This window comes from Phaenicophaeus curvirostris, chromosome 2 (genome assembly GCF_032191515.1).
Source record: "Phaenicophaeus curvirostris isolate KB17595 chromosome 2, BPBGC_Pcur_1.0, whole genome shotgun sequence".
NCBI classification, from domain to species: Eukaryota; Metazoa; Chordata; class Aves; order Cuculiformes; family Cuculidae; genus Phaenicophaeus; species Phaenicophaeus curvirostris.
This window is the reverse complement of record NC_091393.1, coordinates 98,369,686-98,387,299: the sequence shown is the minus strand read 5'-3', so window position 1 is coordinate 98,387,299 and position 17,614 is coordinate 98,369,686. Positions and strand designations below refer to the sequence as shown.

At 36.8% G+C, this 17,614-nt stretch overlaps 1 protein-coding gene across 1 annotated transcript in view; it reads right to left on the bottom strand.

The window, feature by feature from the left end:
* Window positions 1–1,886: 1,886 nt before the first annotated feature.
* The window catches only part of ESF1 (ESF1 nucleolar pre-rRNA processing protein homolog), a 33,980-nt gene continuing 18,252 nt past the window's right edge, over window positions 1,887–17,614 (bottom strand). Inside the window, exons 10-14 of the mRNA XM_069850130.1 lie at window positions 13,494–13,615; window positions 11,831–11,921; window positions 6,680–6,747; window positions 5,674–5,820; window positions 1,887–5,100 (exon numbers count right to left, since the gene is read on the bottom strand). Coding sequence (XP_069706231.1) covers window positions 4,801–5,100; window positions 5,674–5,820; window positions 6,680–6,747; window positions 11,831–11,921; window positions 13,494–13,615 — 728 coding nt within the window. The 3' untranslated portion in view covers window positions 1,887–4,800. The remainder of the gene's footprint in view (window positions 5,101–5,673; window positions 5,821–6,679; window positions 6,748–11,830; window positions 11,922–13,493; window positions 13,616–17,614) is intronic.

Here is a 17,614-nt window from a genome sequence, read left to right as displayed (position 1 = left end):
AGCCAGTTTCTCAACTGTAGTTCAGGCTTACAATGTCCATCTTTGACTCACGGTGTCGGAAGTCAATGCAAACTCTATCAGTCTCAATTGCCCTCCCCCTCCTTCCTTGTCCCGGAAATATATAAAGAAAAAGGTCTAAGTGCATTGGGCAGGACTTCAGTGCAGAACAAAGGAATTTGTGCAGCGCCAGTGAGCACATGGGACACAGTCCAAGAGTACTTGCCCATGAAAATGTGGCATCCAGCCTTTGCATCAGGTGTCTCCAAGAATGGGACAGGAGTGAGGCTAGCAGCAATGTTTTATAAAACTTGCATAGTCCCGCATGGCTGCAATAGAGCGCTGAAACAGTAAAGAGCAGGGATTACTCATATGCTAGTGAGGAGGAGGCTATAAAGTAATAATGACCTTAAGTGACATTAATCTAGATTGCATCCAGAGCCCAGACAAAAATATTCCCATTTATAACACCACCTGTTAAGCACAGGAACGTAACACAAGACAACAGACAAACCTTTCTGCTACCTTGTCTTGTTTTACAGGAATACAGTAACATAGCCCAGTGCATCAGAAGGTACATTATTATCTTCAAAAGGCTGCATTTTTTTTAAATTATCTATGAAATAAAGAACAACAAAAATTACAGTGCCATGAGAACTACTATTTGCATTGTTCTTATCATAGTTCCAAAACTCAGGTTGAGGTATTTAACTCATGATTTAAGACAAGTGCCAAACAACCTAATTCCTCTAGTTTTAAACACCTAACATATAAATTTCCAAGACATAATATAAACAAATCCCACAATATTTTGGTTGCTTGTTTTGTTTGCTAAAAAAATAGGTGACAGTATGACTGATATATGAAAAGAACAAAAAGCCAACTTGCTATTAATTGGAAATAATACATCTAATTTTTAGAAGGAAGGAACAATAGAAAACATACAAAGGTCTTCATCTCTAGTTGTCTGATCTTTCTTGTTTTCTAAGTAAATGAAACCTTCTGTGATTTCCACTTGTAATATTAGATCTTAAAAAGTCTGGCTTACACTCTAGCATGAGCTCTGATGGCTGTCAATTTGGGAGACAAACTACTTTGTACCAGACCTCCAGAAGTTGCTAGAAAAATAAGTTCTGTCTCACCTTTAACAGCCCTGTTTCAGATGTGTTGTTTTACTTAATTGCTGTCTCTTTTGCTGGTTACATGACATTTAGTGAATGAAGTTCAGAGGTTAGACCTTGTAGATCCTATTTCTTATGTGTAAAAAGAGGAAACGGTCAAAAACATGCTTTGTTTTGTTTACATCAAGGGTAATGAATTGCAGGGAATTCTAGATGACGCATGACCACTTCTTACCAGACTTCTGAGATAGGCTTCTGCTGAAGAGAGCGAATGCTGACAGATTGGCAATTAGATGATGGGCTTTGAGCTACTAACACTTAGTAGTTCCTAACTTGATTTTTTTTTAAAAAAGGGGTAAGAGGGAAAAAGTGGATTTAGACCTAATTATTTTATAAACAGACCAAACCCTTCCACCTAAGATGCACCCTGGAACGGATCTTGCAGTTGTTCCCAACCAAGATGCCCCCCCTCTTCAGGACTTCCAACATTATCTGATTAGATAAAATTATCATACATTAAGCATATATGTACCAAGTACACATTACCACACACCAATTTTTTAAAACCAATAGTTAAAATCACTGTTAAAGTCCATCTTCATATTTTTATGCATTTTGTCTTGCTATGACTTCCCAGTACAGGCTTCCTATGTTGACATGTCAGAGTGTCTTCAGATGGTTATACCCAAGAAGGTAGCCAGTATGTATAAAGGGGAAGAAAAGATACAACATAACCTCAACAGTCTAATTTCAATAGGAAGTCATGACTGTTTGTCCATTTTTAATTTTATTGCTTTTTCTTTTTTCCAAATTAACCCTCTTGCAAAGTTACCGTAAAGGACAGATTCATCTCCAAGGTACAGAAGTTCTCTTCAAGAGCTTCGTACTAGTGAGTCATTCAGCATATCAGGGCGTTCTGGAGGAGTGGAGGTTCATCAATACCACATATTGTTTTCCAGTAAAGTTATAGAAGCACCAAGCCAAGAAGAAAATCAGTGATAATTTCCATGTCTCTGCTCAGCTACTGCCAGGAAGTCAAATAGAGCAGGCTATGCCTACCACTAGTACACAAACAAGGAACGCTCCTTTGTAACAGCACGTACATCAAATGAATCAACATCGAAGTATTCAGTAAGAGCTGGCAATGTCAGAGGATTCAAGATACAGAGCTGTTTGTTGCATTCATCAAATTTGCTTTTGCATACAAATTATTAAACAAAGTTTTGGGAGACTGTCTGTGGACCCAGTGTTAAAACAATTCGTAAGCACACCAACAGAAAATGAAACTGTTGTTCCAACAGATATAAAATGGTGCTGTTACCATATAAGCACTTACAACAATTAGCCCTTCTCAAGCTGTATTTCTGAAAGAAACAGTTAAAACAATGATGAATCTATCCCCTTCCCTATCAACAAGATGCAATATTGTAAGCACACCATTAGTTTCTCTGGGAATTGGCCACTCTCAGATGCCACTTGGCTAGGCAGATCCTTCATTCGACTTACGCGTCTGTTCACACCATTTTCTTTTGTTGCCAGCTGTTTAATTTTCCGCACACGTAAACAAAAACCCTTGCCCTTCTATCACCACTAAATTTAGCATATCCAATCTCTAAATCTCATTCAGTTCAAGCTACTGTCCCTGGTGCATTTCATATGCCTATGTTGTCTAAGCCACACAATGAATCACACCCAGAAAAACATCTCTTCAAATATACAGTGTATCTAAATTTTACCCTTTCAGCTTGGTGTCACTATTTTGTGCCTAGAAATCATATGTACAAGTGTAAAGAAGCTGTATTGAAGGCAACTTCATTTTCTGTCATTATGGGAGAGGCTTTTCTCCTTATCCATTGTCTGCATCAGATGTGTATGTGCACGCTTTTATCGCTTTTTATCGCTTCTGGCATGCAACATTTTCTTAAAGAGTAACCACTGGCTCTCCTGTTTGATGCAGGGACACCTCTCTTGGTGGAAAATTCCGTTTCCCTAATCATCTTTCTTTTCTCTCTTTCTTTATAAATTTGTATCTGGCTGAATATCATTCTGCTGTCCTCCACTGTACACCCACGTTGAGAAGCTTCTGCCACTTCCAACAGGACAAGTTTTATTAGTTCTCCATCACAGTTGGTCAGGTCAAACCACAAAACATATTGCTTGAAAGCCTAAGAAGCCACAGTAACTGGACTGAAGTTATGTACAGAAGACTAGCATCCTCAACTTTTCCTGTCAGCTTCTTGCAAATGAATCTGAAGATGTTCAAATGTTTATGAAGAGCAATGACATTGAAAACGTTCAAGGTCTGCAAGTATTCCTCAGGCACAGCAGAGTAAAGCACTCCTGCAAAAACCACCTCTTGCTGTATTTCTGTATTGTCCCTTAAATCACCTTGTCCATATTGGCACTAGGTATACAGCCTCTCGTGCTAAATCTGACCCTGTAATCTCTTTTAAATATTGAGACACATGAACTTGATATAAACACTAGCTTTGATTATTATAGTTTCTAAAGTCTATTTTAGTAGAATTCTTTGTTTAAATTAGTAGAATGTCTTAGAAATTAACCATATTCCTTCAAAATTACAAATTACTTTTCAGGTCCTTGTTTCTAAAATTTTCATTCTTTTTTGATAGTATTTCCATCAGAGCTGATACGGTAAACTCCTAAAAAAAAATTCACATCAGACCTTAAGACAAATCAATCCTGACATAGCAGGAAGAGAGATAATTTCCTACCTAGTGCACATAGCAGGGAGCTTGGAACTAGATGATCTTTAGGGTCTCTTCCAAGCCAAACTGTTCTATGATACTGTATTTTTCCTACATCGTTACCTCCACCACCAATACAGACAACATGGTTTCTATATTATCTAGATCTGCCTTTGACTTTCTTCCTTCTTCATTTGTTTTTAACACTTGCAGTGCTGGAAGACTTTGTATAAGTGTAAATATGTTAATGGGAATGCAATATTAAGAGCAAAAAACTTAATTTTGACAGTTTCATTTAGGCACAGAAGAAGAAAACAGAGCTAAGTGTCCAAAATTCCCTCAGGCCAATTCGAACCATTTATTTCCAATATATATTAATGAAACACTTCTAAATGGCAATATTTCCATTAATTAGTTATATTATCCAAGAAGTCTTCAAGTATTTAAGGAGAAATTAATGAAGCATATATGTAATCTTTTAAAACTATACAAAGAAACCTGTATACAAAATCTACTCAATTTTTAGTTTTATTACTGCCTTCTTTATCAAAACAGGTAAGTTTTACAGGCTTCTGTAAAAACACTAAGACCTCTTAGTCTCAGCAATAAACCTCTACAGAATTGTTCTTCTTAATTATAAATAGAAACATAATTATGACTTGGTTTTGTAGCCATTTTCAGCACTTCTATTATCTTTAAGAGATGACGTGATGCTAAATGAACCCCCTCAAGCCCAGCCATTCCTTACTTATGTGTATTCAAGGTGTAGTTTTTCAACAAGAGTACAAAACAGTATTTGATGTGGCAGAAAAGTGATTATTACTCCAGTTACTTCAAAACTTATCACCATAATTAAGTGACTTCTCAGTAAATTTTAGGTGGAAGGTAATCAGAGCAGGCTCAGTAACTTTAATAGAAGTTGCCGGTTAGAAGAACTAAGACTAAAGCAAAGTCTGAGTAAAAACAAAGTTCCGTTACTTAAATTTCTGCTTTTTCCTTGCCTGAAACTCTTCGGCTTTATTTTTGACAGATTTTATTAGCATTGATAAGGCAGGATCTATGGCTTTCTTAGCAACCTCTCCTTTCTTTGCCATCTTGTTCTCTCGCCCTTTGCTTGCCTCCTTAAGATCTTGCTCCTTCTCTTCTCTTCGACGAGCTTTCTCTTCCAAGATCTTTTCTACGGCTTTTGTCTTCTTGAAATTTGGATCTGAAGGATCCAAATTAAACAGGGGAGAAGTAAACATGGCCTGGAATCTTGTATCGGCAACATTTACCTGAAGGCAGAGAAGGAGTATTTATTTTAGGTATCGTCTACCCACGACAGCAAAGCTTTTAAAAACAATAAAATATAAGCTCCTTCAGGAGTTCATGATCTCATGATGAGCTCATGCGATTGTTCACCATTCCAGCCACAAAATCCCAGGGAGTATGAAGCAGAAAGACAGAAGATACTGTTGGTAAAACAGACAAGTGAATGCTTGTACAAATCCCATTTATGCCTCTGCCAGCAGACCAAGGAAGGGTTTGTTCTTGAGAACTGACCAGCATGAAAGAAGCAGTGGACAACAATCAGAACAAACATACCAACGAGTATTTTAGGCAATAAGTTGTACCAGGCCTTGCATAAACAGCATCTTGTTACGTTATATATAGTTTGAGTCTATTCCCTGTATCACAGCATTTGATGCTTTTTGAAAACAGCCTGTGACTCCCTGAAGAGGCAGATCAAGTTCTTCTCCTTCAGATAGAGTAAGGGAGAAGGATATGAAACCACCAAATTTATCCTGAAAATAATTGATATTAACAAAGGTTATGGTTGACCTTCGGTATCAAGAGTACATCATTACCTGGAAGTCATCTTCTAGTAATTCTTTCCTTTTCATTAAAAGTTTCTTTTTCTTCTTGCTCAAATTCTGTTGTTCTACAATCTTTTTATAATTAAAATGTTTTCTGTTGTCATCCTCATCATCCATCATCAGCAGGGCCATTTCAGCCTGTTACAAAATAAGAAAGTCCATGCAAACAATGAAATTAAGTTTTCTACGAAAAATTCAGCATCCCATTAATAAAGTCTGTATGAGTGCACATACACGTAAACTAGTCCAAACAGGGTGTCAGGGCAGTATTATTTCACCCAGAACAACATTCTTATAACATTCCGAGGTCTAACATTATACACAATTTGTTTTCCTTTGTATTAGGTGTAAAATAAATGCAAATACCCACATTCGGCTTTCAAACATACTAAATCTCATCTGAAAATTGTACACCATAACATAGAAATAATAAATGGACACAATTTTTCTTTGTATTTCGATAGCAAAATAAAAATTAACATATATGAACTTAATAAATTTATTTAGTTAACTTGTCCTGAGAATGAATGAAAAGCAAACATGCAATAGCAAACAATTCAGTCTTCACACTTAAAAGTCTACAGGACAAGGCTGAACACACAGATGTTTCATACAATGCTGATGCTAAAAGTAAACATTCAGCATCACCCAGTAGGCAAATGCCCTGGGACAGCTTTAAAGCTAGAGGGATTACCAGCTCAACCAGAAAGGCGTCTGTGTCCTTACATTTCAGTGTTACCTAAACCTGTTGAGCTGTGTTCAACTACAATCTTCTAGAAAGGTATCCTGGTATAATCTTAAGACATCAAAGTATGGACCACCTGCCATTCTTCTTGGGTAGTTTTTGTTCCAAAAGCTTGCACTATTCCAACTGTACAGTTTTAGTCTATTGCTCTCCTGTGGAATTCAGCACTTCCACTCAAACACAAATACTGTAAATATTTGCAGAATTCAGCAATGCAACATCTGTAATTCTTAACATTTTAAACCACTTTACCTTCTGTTTTTCAACTTCATCTTCATCTTCTGAGGTACTTGCAACTGATTCTGGCTTCTTCTTTACACCTAAATGCAAACACAGGACACGTGTGCATTTATTCAAACTTATGCATGAGAGCATAATTTACCTTTGAACAGAATCTCTGAAGTGCATTTAATTTTCTTGTTATCAATACTTAAATGTCAGATGTGGAAAAAGGCTGAAAATTTAAGAAAAAACAGCTAGACTTAAAGTAATAAAAATCTGCTGAATATCTGTTCAATTTAAGGAGGCAGAAGTATTCAAATAGCATACACAAGACAACAAAAAAGAACAGTTAGAATAAACGTTTTTACTGTACTTGTCATAGAGCCATAGAGCAGTAGAGAAGTATCACAACAGTGCAGGCAAACATAGGACATCACTCCCGGGATGTTTTAAAGAGAAATTAAGTTTATATACTTCTAAATATAACTCAAGTGTCCCACAATTCTCAAGTTGTTCATTCTTTCTACTGAAGTAGACAATGTAGTAAATACTTTGGAATAAATAGCAAATGTGCATCCTCTCTGTATCCAGAATACAAGCCTGCCCTGTGAATGAGTCAGTAAACAAACAAACAAAAGAAAAAAAAAAAAAAAGAAGAAACGGTGTTTAAAATTTATATGCAAGGCTAAAAATGACCTGAACAGAATCATGAAAATAAGACTGACTTTGTTCAGAGTGAATACTCTTCTGATGAAGTTCTCTTAGTCTCTTAGAATTACTTGAGATACACAGTGATGGTTCAAGAAACATAATGAACGGTAGCAGCACCAGACATTAGTCATAAATTTTAATGAAAACAGATCAGTTTATATTATAAATCCTACAAAATCAAATAATTTTCTTTGGAATGCCTGTACACCTCAATCAAGGAGGACCAGGAAAAGCAGAAGGTTTCCTGACCTGAACCACATACTCTGACCTTTGAGCTTGGAATTACATTCTCAGGCAATTTATTGCAGTCCACTGGGGGTACTCTTAAGGAAGATACTTGGCTCCATTTTGTTAAGCCAGATTTGTAGTCAGACTAGAAATACAAACATGCCAGAAAAATGTCAAGTTATATCACTTAAGTATACTCTGGAATAGGACATATTTCTTGAAGAACATTTTTCTTCTCCCTTGACTATTTCTAAACTGATTCCAAGCTGGAAACGGATTTCTAGAAGAAACAAACCACCACCACCACCAATAAATAAACTATCCAGATGTGCAATGTCCTCAGCTTAAGAAGTAAACTGTTGGTTTAGAAGTTCCAGAAAACGTGCAGGAAAGTCACATTCAGATATAGTATTGTTATCTAAACTACACAATTTATGTTAATGTGTAGAAGGGAAAAATAAATGTCTTGCGTAAAACTTCAACTACTATGAAGTATTTTGTATCTTCCCAGAACCCGCTAAACTTCTGAAAAGGAAACAGGGCACAGAGATACGAATTAGAAACAATGGTTAAATCAGTAAATCTCTTAGCCTTTCCTCTCCCAATGAAAGGGCGGGGGGGGCTCAAGTCATCTTCCCTTGTCTTTTACTACCTGTAGGATCACAGAAGTGAGGGTAGCTTATCTTTATGCCTTCAAAGATTTATGTTGCTGCAGATGGGGGTGAAACAGAAGCTACTATTAAACAAAGATCTTTTCCATGAAAATAAATAAACAAACTGAACTTTATTTCTTACTATGGCACCAGGCAACTAATAAACCCTCTTGGGACCTAAAATCACTCTTAGTGCTAAAAATTTTGCATCATGCCCATGTCCCCTCCACTTCATTTTGCACACTTAGGAATGTAAAATCTATGATAAGAGTCTTTCCCAAACTGATTGCAAAACCTCAGATTTTCCCTAACACCTATCCCCACTGCCATCTTTTAATCAAATTTGTTCCACTCTACAGCAGCAGGTACTTCTCTTCAATACCATGCAGAACTGATAGCTGCCACCAGCCAGTGACAAAAGCTTCTTGTCTCTGCTGCACACCTTCCTCAAATGGCCATTCAGCTGAAAAAAATTAAGTTTGCAACATTGTTTTTTCACATTAACAATTTTCCAGTGCTAACACTAAAAGCTAATCATAATTTTGAGACTTCAAATACAGAGACCAACCTCAGACCAAAACTCTACCTCGAAAGACCTGTCATTTGTCTTAGTCAGAAGCTTTACTCAGAAGTCTGTCTCAAAGCCCTGATACACAGTAAATATACCTGTAATACAGCTAGAAAACTCTACCTTCCTAGTACAGGTTCTAGAACTATGCTCAGATTTTGCTGTTAACCTCGGACACCACCACAGTCATACTGCTATGTTCCAGCATTAAAAAGCCATCACTTCCTATGATATATTAACGATACCCTATGATATCATAAATCAGACCTTGAGAAGGCACCATATAGTTTGATACCTATAGGAGTTATAATATTTAAAGAGATAGAGCCCTTTTCCTTAAAGAAGGATCAATAGTAATTATGTTTAACTGAAGCTTTCTGAAACTATTCTGTGATCTCCAAAAGCAGGATATTGCTCTGATGTTAATAAGAAATTACACCATTCACAGAATCGTTTAGGTTGGAAAAGACCTTTAAGGACATTGAGTCCAACCACAAACCTAATTCTCCAACAGTTTAAGCTACAAAAATCATTCTGTCTTAGGTGAAGATTTTCTGAGACCCCACAGAAACAGATGCAGCAAGACTGAAACTGGCCAAGCCAAATGAAAGATTTATGACAAAATCAAACTAGAATCAAGCTTCTGAAATGCAACATCAAGGCCCATACCTATGCAGCACTTTATATTTTAGCCCACATTACTACTGAAAAACCATGTTGAGATTACGCGCATATGAAAACTTTGCATAAAGCAAGCACTGTCATGAATTTCCGGAGCACTAACTTGCACACACCTACACAGATGCTCTTTGGGCACAACAGGCACAAAGAATTTGCTCTACCTTGCCTCCCAAGATGAAGTGTCCTCACTGGAAGAATCACCGCATGCTTTACAAATGGCTTTCAGTAACAAAAATGAACCTGATGATTATGTGTTCGAGTAGACTTCCCATAATTTTCACAGCACTCAGATTTGTTAGGTTGTCTAACAGCTCCTTACATTCTTACTTTCCTTCCGTTGCCTCAGCTTGTCAAAAACTAATGTACACAAGACCCATACACATTACAGTAAATGAGTGAATACATCATGGGAGTAAATACACCACTGAAAAACTCTAACAGTACTGCTGCATCCTCACAGGTTCTGCCCTGGTCCACCTGTGTCTGCAAACATATCCTGTCATATGGTTTTTCAGGCTAATCTAAGATCATCTGGCAGTTGGTTTAAGGAAAAAATTGCTGTCTTTCAAGGGAATTGTGGAAGGCTTATGAAAAATCACCATCATTCATGTTATTACTGCCTGTAATCTAAGTACAAAGTTTGCAGAGCTACAGCCCAGCTCAAAGAAGCCTATGACCCATTTTCCCCAATTGGATTAGCTAGCTGTACTTAAAACCAACCTGAGCTACGAAACAGAGGCTGTTCTGGGTAAACTTGGTGAAAGCCAAAGTTGTGGTGTGTAAACATTGTTGAAATGCCAACAGGCTTTCATAGCCAGCCACTGTACTTTCCCTTTAAAACCACTCCAGAGCTGGCCACATTCTGTTTTCCTCCTCTTCCTTAGTAGCTTATCAGTAACATTGCAGACAATAGTTCCACTTTCTTAACCGTGAGGACTATTTGACTAATCCCAAAGACTCCATGCACACAAAAAGCCTGTCCTCTGTATTATACACAAGAAGGTTCAAGGATCCGCAGATATAATTCTCTGTTGAGCCTCTCCAGTGACACAGGATTTCTTATGTAACGCAGGAGAAAACATGTCTTCAGATTTCACATAGACCATTGAAATATCAAACATTAGGACAGGAGCTCCAACATAAATCTTCCTAGCACAAAAAAACATTTTAAAAAGTGGCGGAAGGAACAGCATCTTTACAGCGAGTCCTGAAATAACTTATACACAAAGCACCAGGAAGGCTCACCAGAAAACAGCATTGCATGACAGCTTAAATATTGGTATTTTCTATAAAACGTAGCTAAGACTCACCCTACTATTCTGTACTTCAGACTATTAAGACATATTCATCAGCACATTAAAACACAAAGAAGTCAAGGTTTTGGTTTTTAATTATATACTTCCTCCTAATATAAACTTCAAACAATCAGGATAGAAGCCTATGCTGGCTGGTATGAAATTAAAAGTAATTTACTCTTCTTAAATGGAACTTGTATCTGCACTGTTACACTCAAAAAACCCAATCAAAACAACAGACTGGTCACATTTGTAAATCTGTTATCTTCTCTTTGTTTGGTTGTCTCTGTCTTTGTTTCTTCTTGTAATATACAGTATGAGCCAGCCTTAGGTTTTGACTTTTAAAAACACAGAAAGCCAGAACTCGCGCTTCTTGATTATGGCTACATTAAAATTTTAACCAGCAACATCATACACAAAATAAATTTCCTGCTACCACAGCAAAAGTTAACTTAAACTTAAACTTCAGACAAAAAAGCTTGTAAAAAAGGTATTCTAAAAATCTAAACTGAAGAAGTTATTTTATAAAATATTGCATGTCACTATTTCGGTTTCTAAGCAGCTGGAGTACACTAGTAAAAATGTGTATCAGACCAAGAGAAAAGAAATTGATTTCTCCTGAAAGACAACTTTGTTCACAATGCAAAAACATTTGACAATTATATAACCGACCCAAACTTCAAAGAGACTCATACATATCTGGCTCCTCCTATATAAAAGGAAACAGGCTTCGAAGACAATGAAGTTCTTTTCTCTGGAATATTTAGGGAAGCAGATGGTCAGCTTGCTTCTAACAGCCATGCCCAGAAATTGGCTAAATAATGGTCTCTGATGAAAGCTAAGAGAACACTGTTTCCTAACATTCTACATATGACAACATGAATCATTTTATAAGAACAGCACGTGAAGTTTTACGCAAATGACATCTATGTTATTTCATTCTGAACATCCTATCGCTGCATTTACTCTAGCCCAACTTCGTTTCTAGAGCTTGTTATTTAAAGAAAGGGCAGACTTATTCCAGAAATCACCCGTCATGACCAACCTGTTTTCTCAAGTTCTTCGGCAAAATATGGGTCGTTGAGATCAACATCAGATGGAAGTTCATCTTCACTCTGTTCTCTCTCAGCAGCAGCCTGTAACAAAGCAAAAACATGTCAATCAACATACAAACTACTACAGTTTCACTGGTATTAGATGTTCCTTCTGTTGTTAGTAACTGTAAAGATGAAAATTGAAAAAAAAATTTTTCACAGAAAGGGTCACTTGGCACTGGAACAGGCTGCCCAGGGAGGTGGTTGATTCACCTTCCCTGGAGGTGTTTAAGGCACGGGTGGACGAGGTGTTAAAGGGCATGGTTTAGTGTTTGATAGGAATGGTTGGACTCAATGATCCAGTGGGTCTCTTCCAACCTGGTTATTCTGTGATTCTGTGAAGTACTCTAAGCTGAACATCATAAACTAGAACACATTAAAAATTGCTAGTAGAGACAATTCAACAACTTAAAATCTGTTTCACAGACTGAAAGCTTTTTATGTACCTGAAGAGCTGTTTGTGTATTCCAAGGATCTTTATTAGATGTACCCACAAACTGTGATGCATTAGCTAACCATACCAACAAATTAAAGGATCACAGCATTGTTAACATCCCCCCTTCATGTTTCACAGAAACTCTGCTTGGGGAAAAACTTCAGCAATGAGCTTTGTTTTGTGCTCTGAAATTCAAGAAGACTGAGTTTGGCTTTAAAAGTATAATTTTACTACTAGAAGTATTGTGCATATGCCTTGCCCCTTGAGCTGATGTATCAGACTGATCAAGGACATAACACTAGCAAAAGCTGCTCTACTACTTAACAGAGCAACTTGCTCTATTCAAAGCTCTCATCTTCTGTAAGGTTTAAGAAGTCACTCATCAAATGCCAGTTAGAGCTAACCAGAATGCACAGAATAACTCAAGTTGTAGAGGTTACTCTTAAAAACATTATTCTGCAACATGAATTATATTCAGAGTAATTTCAAAATTCAGGGAAGCTAGATTCTGTATGCCACATGCTTGTTTTCCTAAATATTTCATTTATCTGCCTATTTCTGCACACTACTGCCACAGGAGTCAGTTCCTTGTTCCTTCACAATTACTTTTTGCATATGGAATGATGAAGCAACAGTAATTTTCACATTACTATAGGAAAAATTTGCTATTCACACACAGAAACATTTATCAAATTTGCTGTTGCAATTAGAAACTTGAATAGTTTTTAATGTGGCTATTAATTCTTTGCCATTACAGTTTTTGGAAACAAGTCTGTATTATTTCAGGCCAAAAATTTCCAAACCTACAATTATCATCATAACAACTTTAAATTTGCGTACTGTAGCAAAAAGACCCTTCCTAATGCATTCAAAAATAGACATTAAGAACCAACTGTTATTATGACTCATTTATCTTGAAAACAACACAAGCAGATAAACAAAATTTTCTATAAGCATATAATATATGATCAGTAGAACCCTGAACATACTTTAGCTCTGTAAGTTCAATGAGGCACTCTCACTCTTTCCAAACAAATAACCACAGCAAATTTAAACCCTACAGTAGTACTGGAAGCTATACAATGATTTATTTAGTTTATCCAAAGTAAACAACAACAGCAACTTAAGAAAACAAACAAAAATCAACTACCCCCCAAAACAGCCAGTGCAAACATTACCTTTCTCTTTTTTTTAAGAAGTCTTTTTTCTTTCTTTTTCTCTAGATATTTTTGCCATGGAGTTAGGTTATCCTTTCCTTCCAACCTGTTTTTGACCATTTCTTCAGCAGATTCTTTGAGGCCTCGAAGGAAAATTAGCAAGTTAAAGAAATGAGACAACCTGATTTATTTTATAGCAACAGTTTTCTCCTTTGTAAAAGAATCTATTTTTTCTTTAACAAGTCTGTGAAAACAACATAAACTGCTTCAAACAATATCTTCATAAATAAGATCACTTTACAGAACGTGTTTTTCCAAATAAAACATGTAATAAATTACACAAGAGTGAGAAGAAGAGTTTGCTTATGTGATATCCAATTCCCCTCACGCTTGCTATTCCTCAGAAAGGTCTCCTCTCCTGACATTAGACTGTGCAGTCTGCAGATATCAATTCTTAGAGATGAGAGTAACATAATAAAAATAACAAGACACATCCAGACACCTTATATTTAAGGTACCTTACTCTAATTAGTTACAATTCACAAAACCACTTTGAATACAGTCCAGTCATTCCAATCTTTTGTGCATGGCAAAATAGAGTACAAAAGATAAATGACTTGACAATGATCATGAAGCATTAAATGACTGTCAGAATATAGGGTCATCTCACAGCTGGCCTGACTCTCAGTATCTGGTGCTCTCCATTTCACACAGAGCTATTACCCGGATGTTGCTATATCAGTATGCTTCACTCACATGATAAAGTTGCTATATATATAGCACCTCCGTTGCTGGAGCTTTGCCACTGCGATAATACTACGACAACGCTGCAGTATCTCTGATGGCCAGTGTATTTTTCTTCTATCATTGTGAGAGATAAGATAAACTATAATTTTGATAGATTTAAAGGACAAATAAATCCACAGCTACAAGGCACAGAAAAATGTAAATAAAAACTCAAATAATTTCTTTCATTATATCCTAATGTCAGAACATGACATGCATTAAGTTAAACTAGGCAAGTTATTTTCAAGTCATCCAGCCTTTTAAAGGTACTTAGTGCAAGTGTGCTTTAACAACACAAAACTACATAAAATTAAAAACCAGTACACAGCTGGCATGGCTATAAACCTAGATTCAGATCCAATGCCTCAGGTAAATAGCTGATTTTTTTTAAAAAAAGTATTTGTTAACAAGAAGCAGGGATTAAGGGCACATACATCTTGAAATATATCAGCCTCCCAAGAAAGAAAAAAAAATACTTGAAAGAACGTTTTCTGTTACCACTGATTACCAGTTCAAATTGTGATAACTCAAGATTAAGAAAAGCAGAAGCAAGAGAAATAAAACAGCCTTTTATTGCACTAGCCTCACCAAGCTACCAGTACCAATATCTGTATTAAGCAGTGCTATGACCTGAAAGATCAAAGGCAAAGAGTACCATTCTCTCACTACATCGGTGAGGAACTAACTGTTAAACCATTAACTCAGATCTGCATCTCTTCTGTATCCTTCCATTATGGGTACAGTGTCACAGAAGCCCTCAAGTCTGTGTCTCCTGACCTGTCAACCACTGCGAAAGGTGGCTAAACTCTTTGCTGAAGGAAGATTCCTCTTCACTTACAGAGCATGACAGTTCTCCAAGGGCCCTAGAAAAGTAAACCCCATAGTAGTGCAACATTCCTGGCTCTAAATAATTGTAGCATGACAGGATCAGACAGCAAGTTTGGATGTGTTAGTTAGGTTTACATTATATTCCCTGATTTAGCACAGACTGGACAGTGCCAAAGCCTACCACTTCAAGTTGCATGCACAAGTATCTCTAATTTAGCCTTTTTGTAAATAAGCCTATTCGTAAATGTGTTTCTCATCACATGATCACATACTACCTTTTCCAGAGGATCTTAACAGTTTGATTTATACATAATGAACTCAGTATTTTGTGTTACTGTTTAAGATATAGCTACATTATGGAACTTAATGTACAGAAAATTTACCAAACGCAACTGAACCCTACTCTAGAAACAGAATGGAGTTCTTTCTAATACATTTCATTACAGTATTCAATGATGTGAGAACATCACCTTAAGAAACAATCTATTAAATAATTGGAGTATCTTCATTTTACATCTAGAATATTTAAATCTAGAATAAGCACTGAATTTAAAAGCCATCTTCATTTTTCCGTGAAAAATTCCACACACTTCAGGAATGCTTTTTCAAAAGCCTTAACATCACAGAGCACTTGCATGTTATGAGGACAACTACTGACTTCAGATGTAGCCTGTACACTTTCACCCTTCTTCACAAGAAAGGCACTTGCAAACCCAAAACTTCATATTATAAAGAGATTAACCGACTTGCCTTGCAACTCACGGAAGCAGAATTCAGTGGCAGGAAGACAGAATCTACTTCCCTGGCACGAGGTAATAGCCTGAGCAATATCTTGCTTCATTCACTACACACTCTAATTTTTTAGAACTTCTCTAACAAATGAGTCAGATACCCTATAGTTACTATCCTCTTTTGCAACATGACTGATAGATCTTCGGAGTGTGCAGGAATCATGTTTCTGCTTCCCCTTCCAAGTCTGACTCTTGGCTGTCTCTTCCCCAGTTCTACTTGTTCTAATTGTTACCCTTCAGCATCCCCTTCTTACCATCCCACTCCAGCCCTCATCTAACCAACTCCAACTCTCCCAGCACTCATACCAGTTTTATTGCACAGAAATCATACTTGGATCTCTCCAGATGTCCTAGACTAGATCCCATTCTTTCTCTCAACTCCCAAGTTTCTCATTTGGCCAGTCCCCGCTCCTCCTCATTCCTTCCACCTCTCCTCAACAGTGAGGAACTGAAAACAGAGTTCATAATGGAAAAAATGGGCAGCCTTTGTGGACAGTTCTACCTGTCCTCAGAAAAGCAGGTAGACATTTTTTCTGCAAAACTGCAAACACCAATTCCTGTTCTTCCACTTGTCTACCCTCCAAAAATAATTCAAAGGTTGGAGAGCTGGTTAGAACATGTCTGAAACGCGAAGTGCGGACAAGACCTAAACCCATGCCTTACTGGAAGAAGAAAGTGTTGCAAAAAAAAAAAAAAGTAAGATAAAGCGCCCTTACACTACTGTGGAAAGAAGCCAGATTTAACAGTAGGTGGCAAATGATTACTGACACAAAAAAAATGGGTACTAAACAATCAATCAAATGCAAAGCCACAATAAAGGAAGAATATTGTATAGGTTCACTAAAAAGTACCCCTGTACAACAAGAACAAATATATTTATTTAATTCCAACTGTACACCTCTTAATCTCCAATGTCAATGAAAGAGTTATCAGCTTCACAGAAAATTAATTACAACTATTTTGGATATTATTTTGCAGTACATTTGTGGAAAAAATTACTGGTGAGGTAGCAACCTTGCAAGCTGCCTCTGAAGACAGTAAAAAAAAAAGTATGTCACATCTCCAGAAACAGAGACACCCAAAATCTCAAAAGAGGTTACAAGATTTCTGATTTATGTGCCTGGAAAATGGAATCATTTGATCCATCTGGCACAGAAGGACTTGGAAGAAAATGCAGACCTTTCTTGTGGTATCTGGCAGTCTCATGAAAGGCATTAAGAGTTTCTCCACAGATTAGAATGGCTTAGAAATACTGTCCAACCACTTCCCGAGAATAAGAGTCTATTTAAGTGGTCAGAAGGCTTTTGATTGCAGAAGGGGAAAGGAATCATCTACTGTAGATGGAATTATTAACCAGCAATAGAAAAGGTTAATTTGTACCCTCATCTGTGTAATTTTATTTTTTTAGAACAAATGAATCGCACTGGTCTTACATAATCTTCACAAATAAAGGCCAGGGAAACGGGAAAAAGGTAATCTATATTAGCGTACAACCAAATCATACCTGAGCTAAAGGATTAAAAGTGTGATAAATACTATAACAACCCAAGTATATTGCTGCTCACTCTGGTGAGACAGCGACCAAAGGCAGGCAGGCCAGAACTTTTACTTTTCTAAACGCTGAGTTTTGAAAACTTTTAGAAGCTTAACAGGATGCAACTGTCTATTAGAAGCTAAGAAGATGGTTCTCTACTCACAAGAAACCTAAGCAAGCAAGTTCATCTTGCATGTAATGCC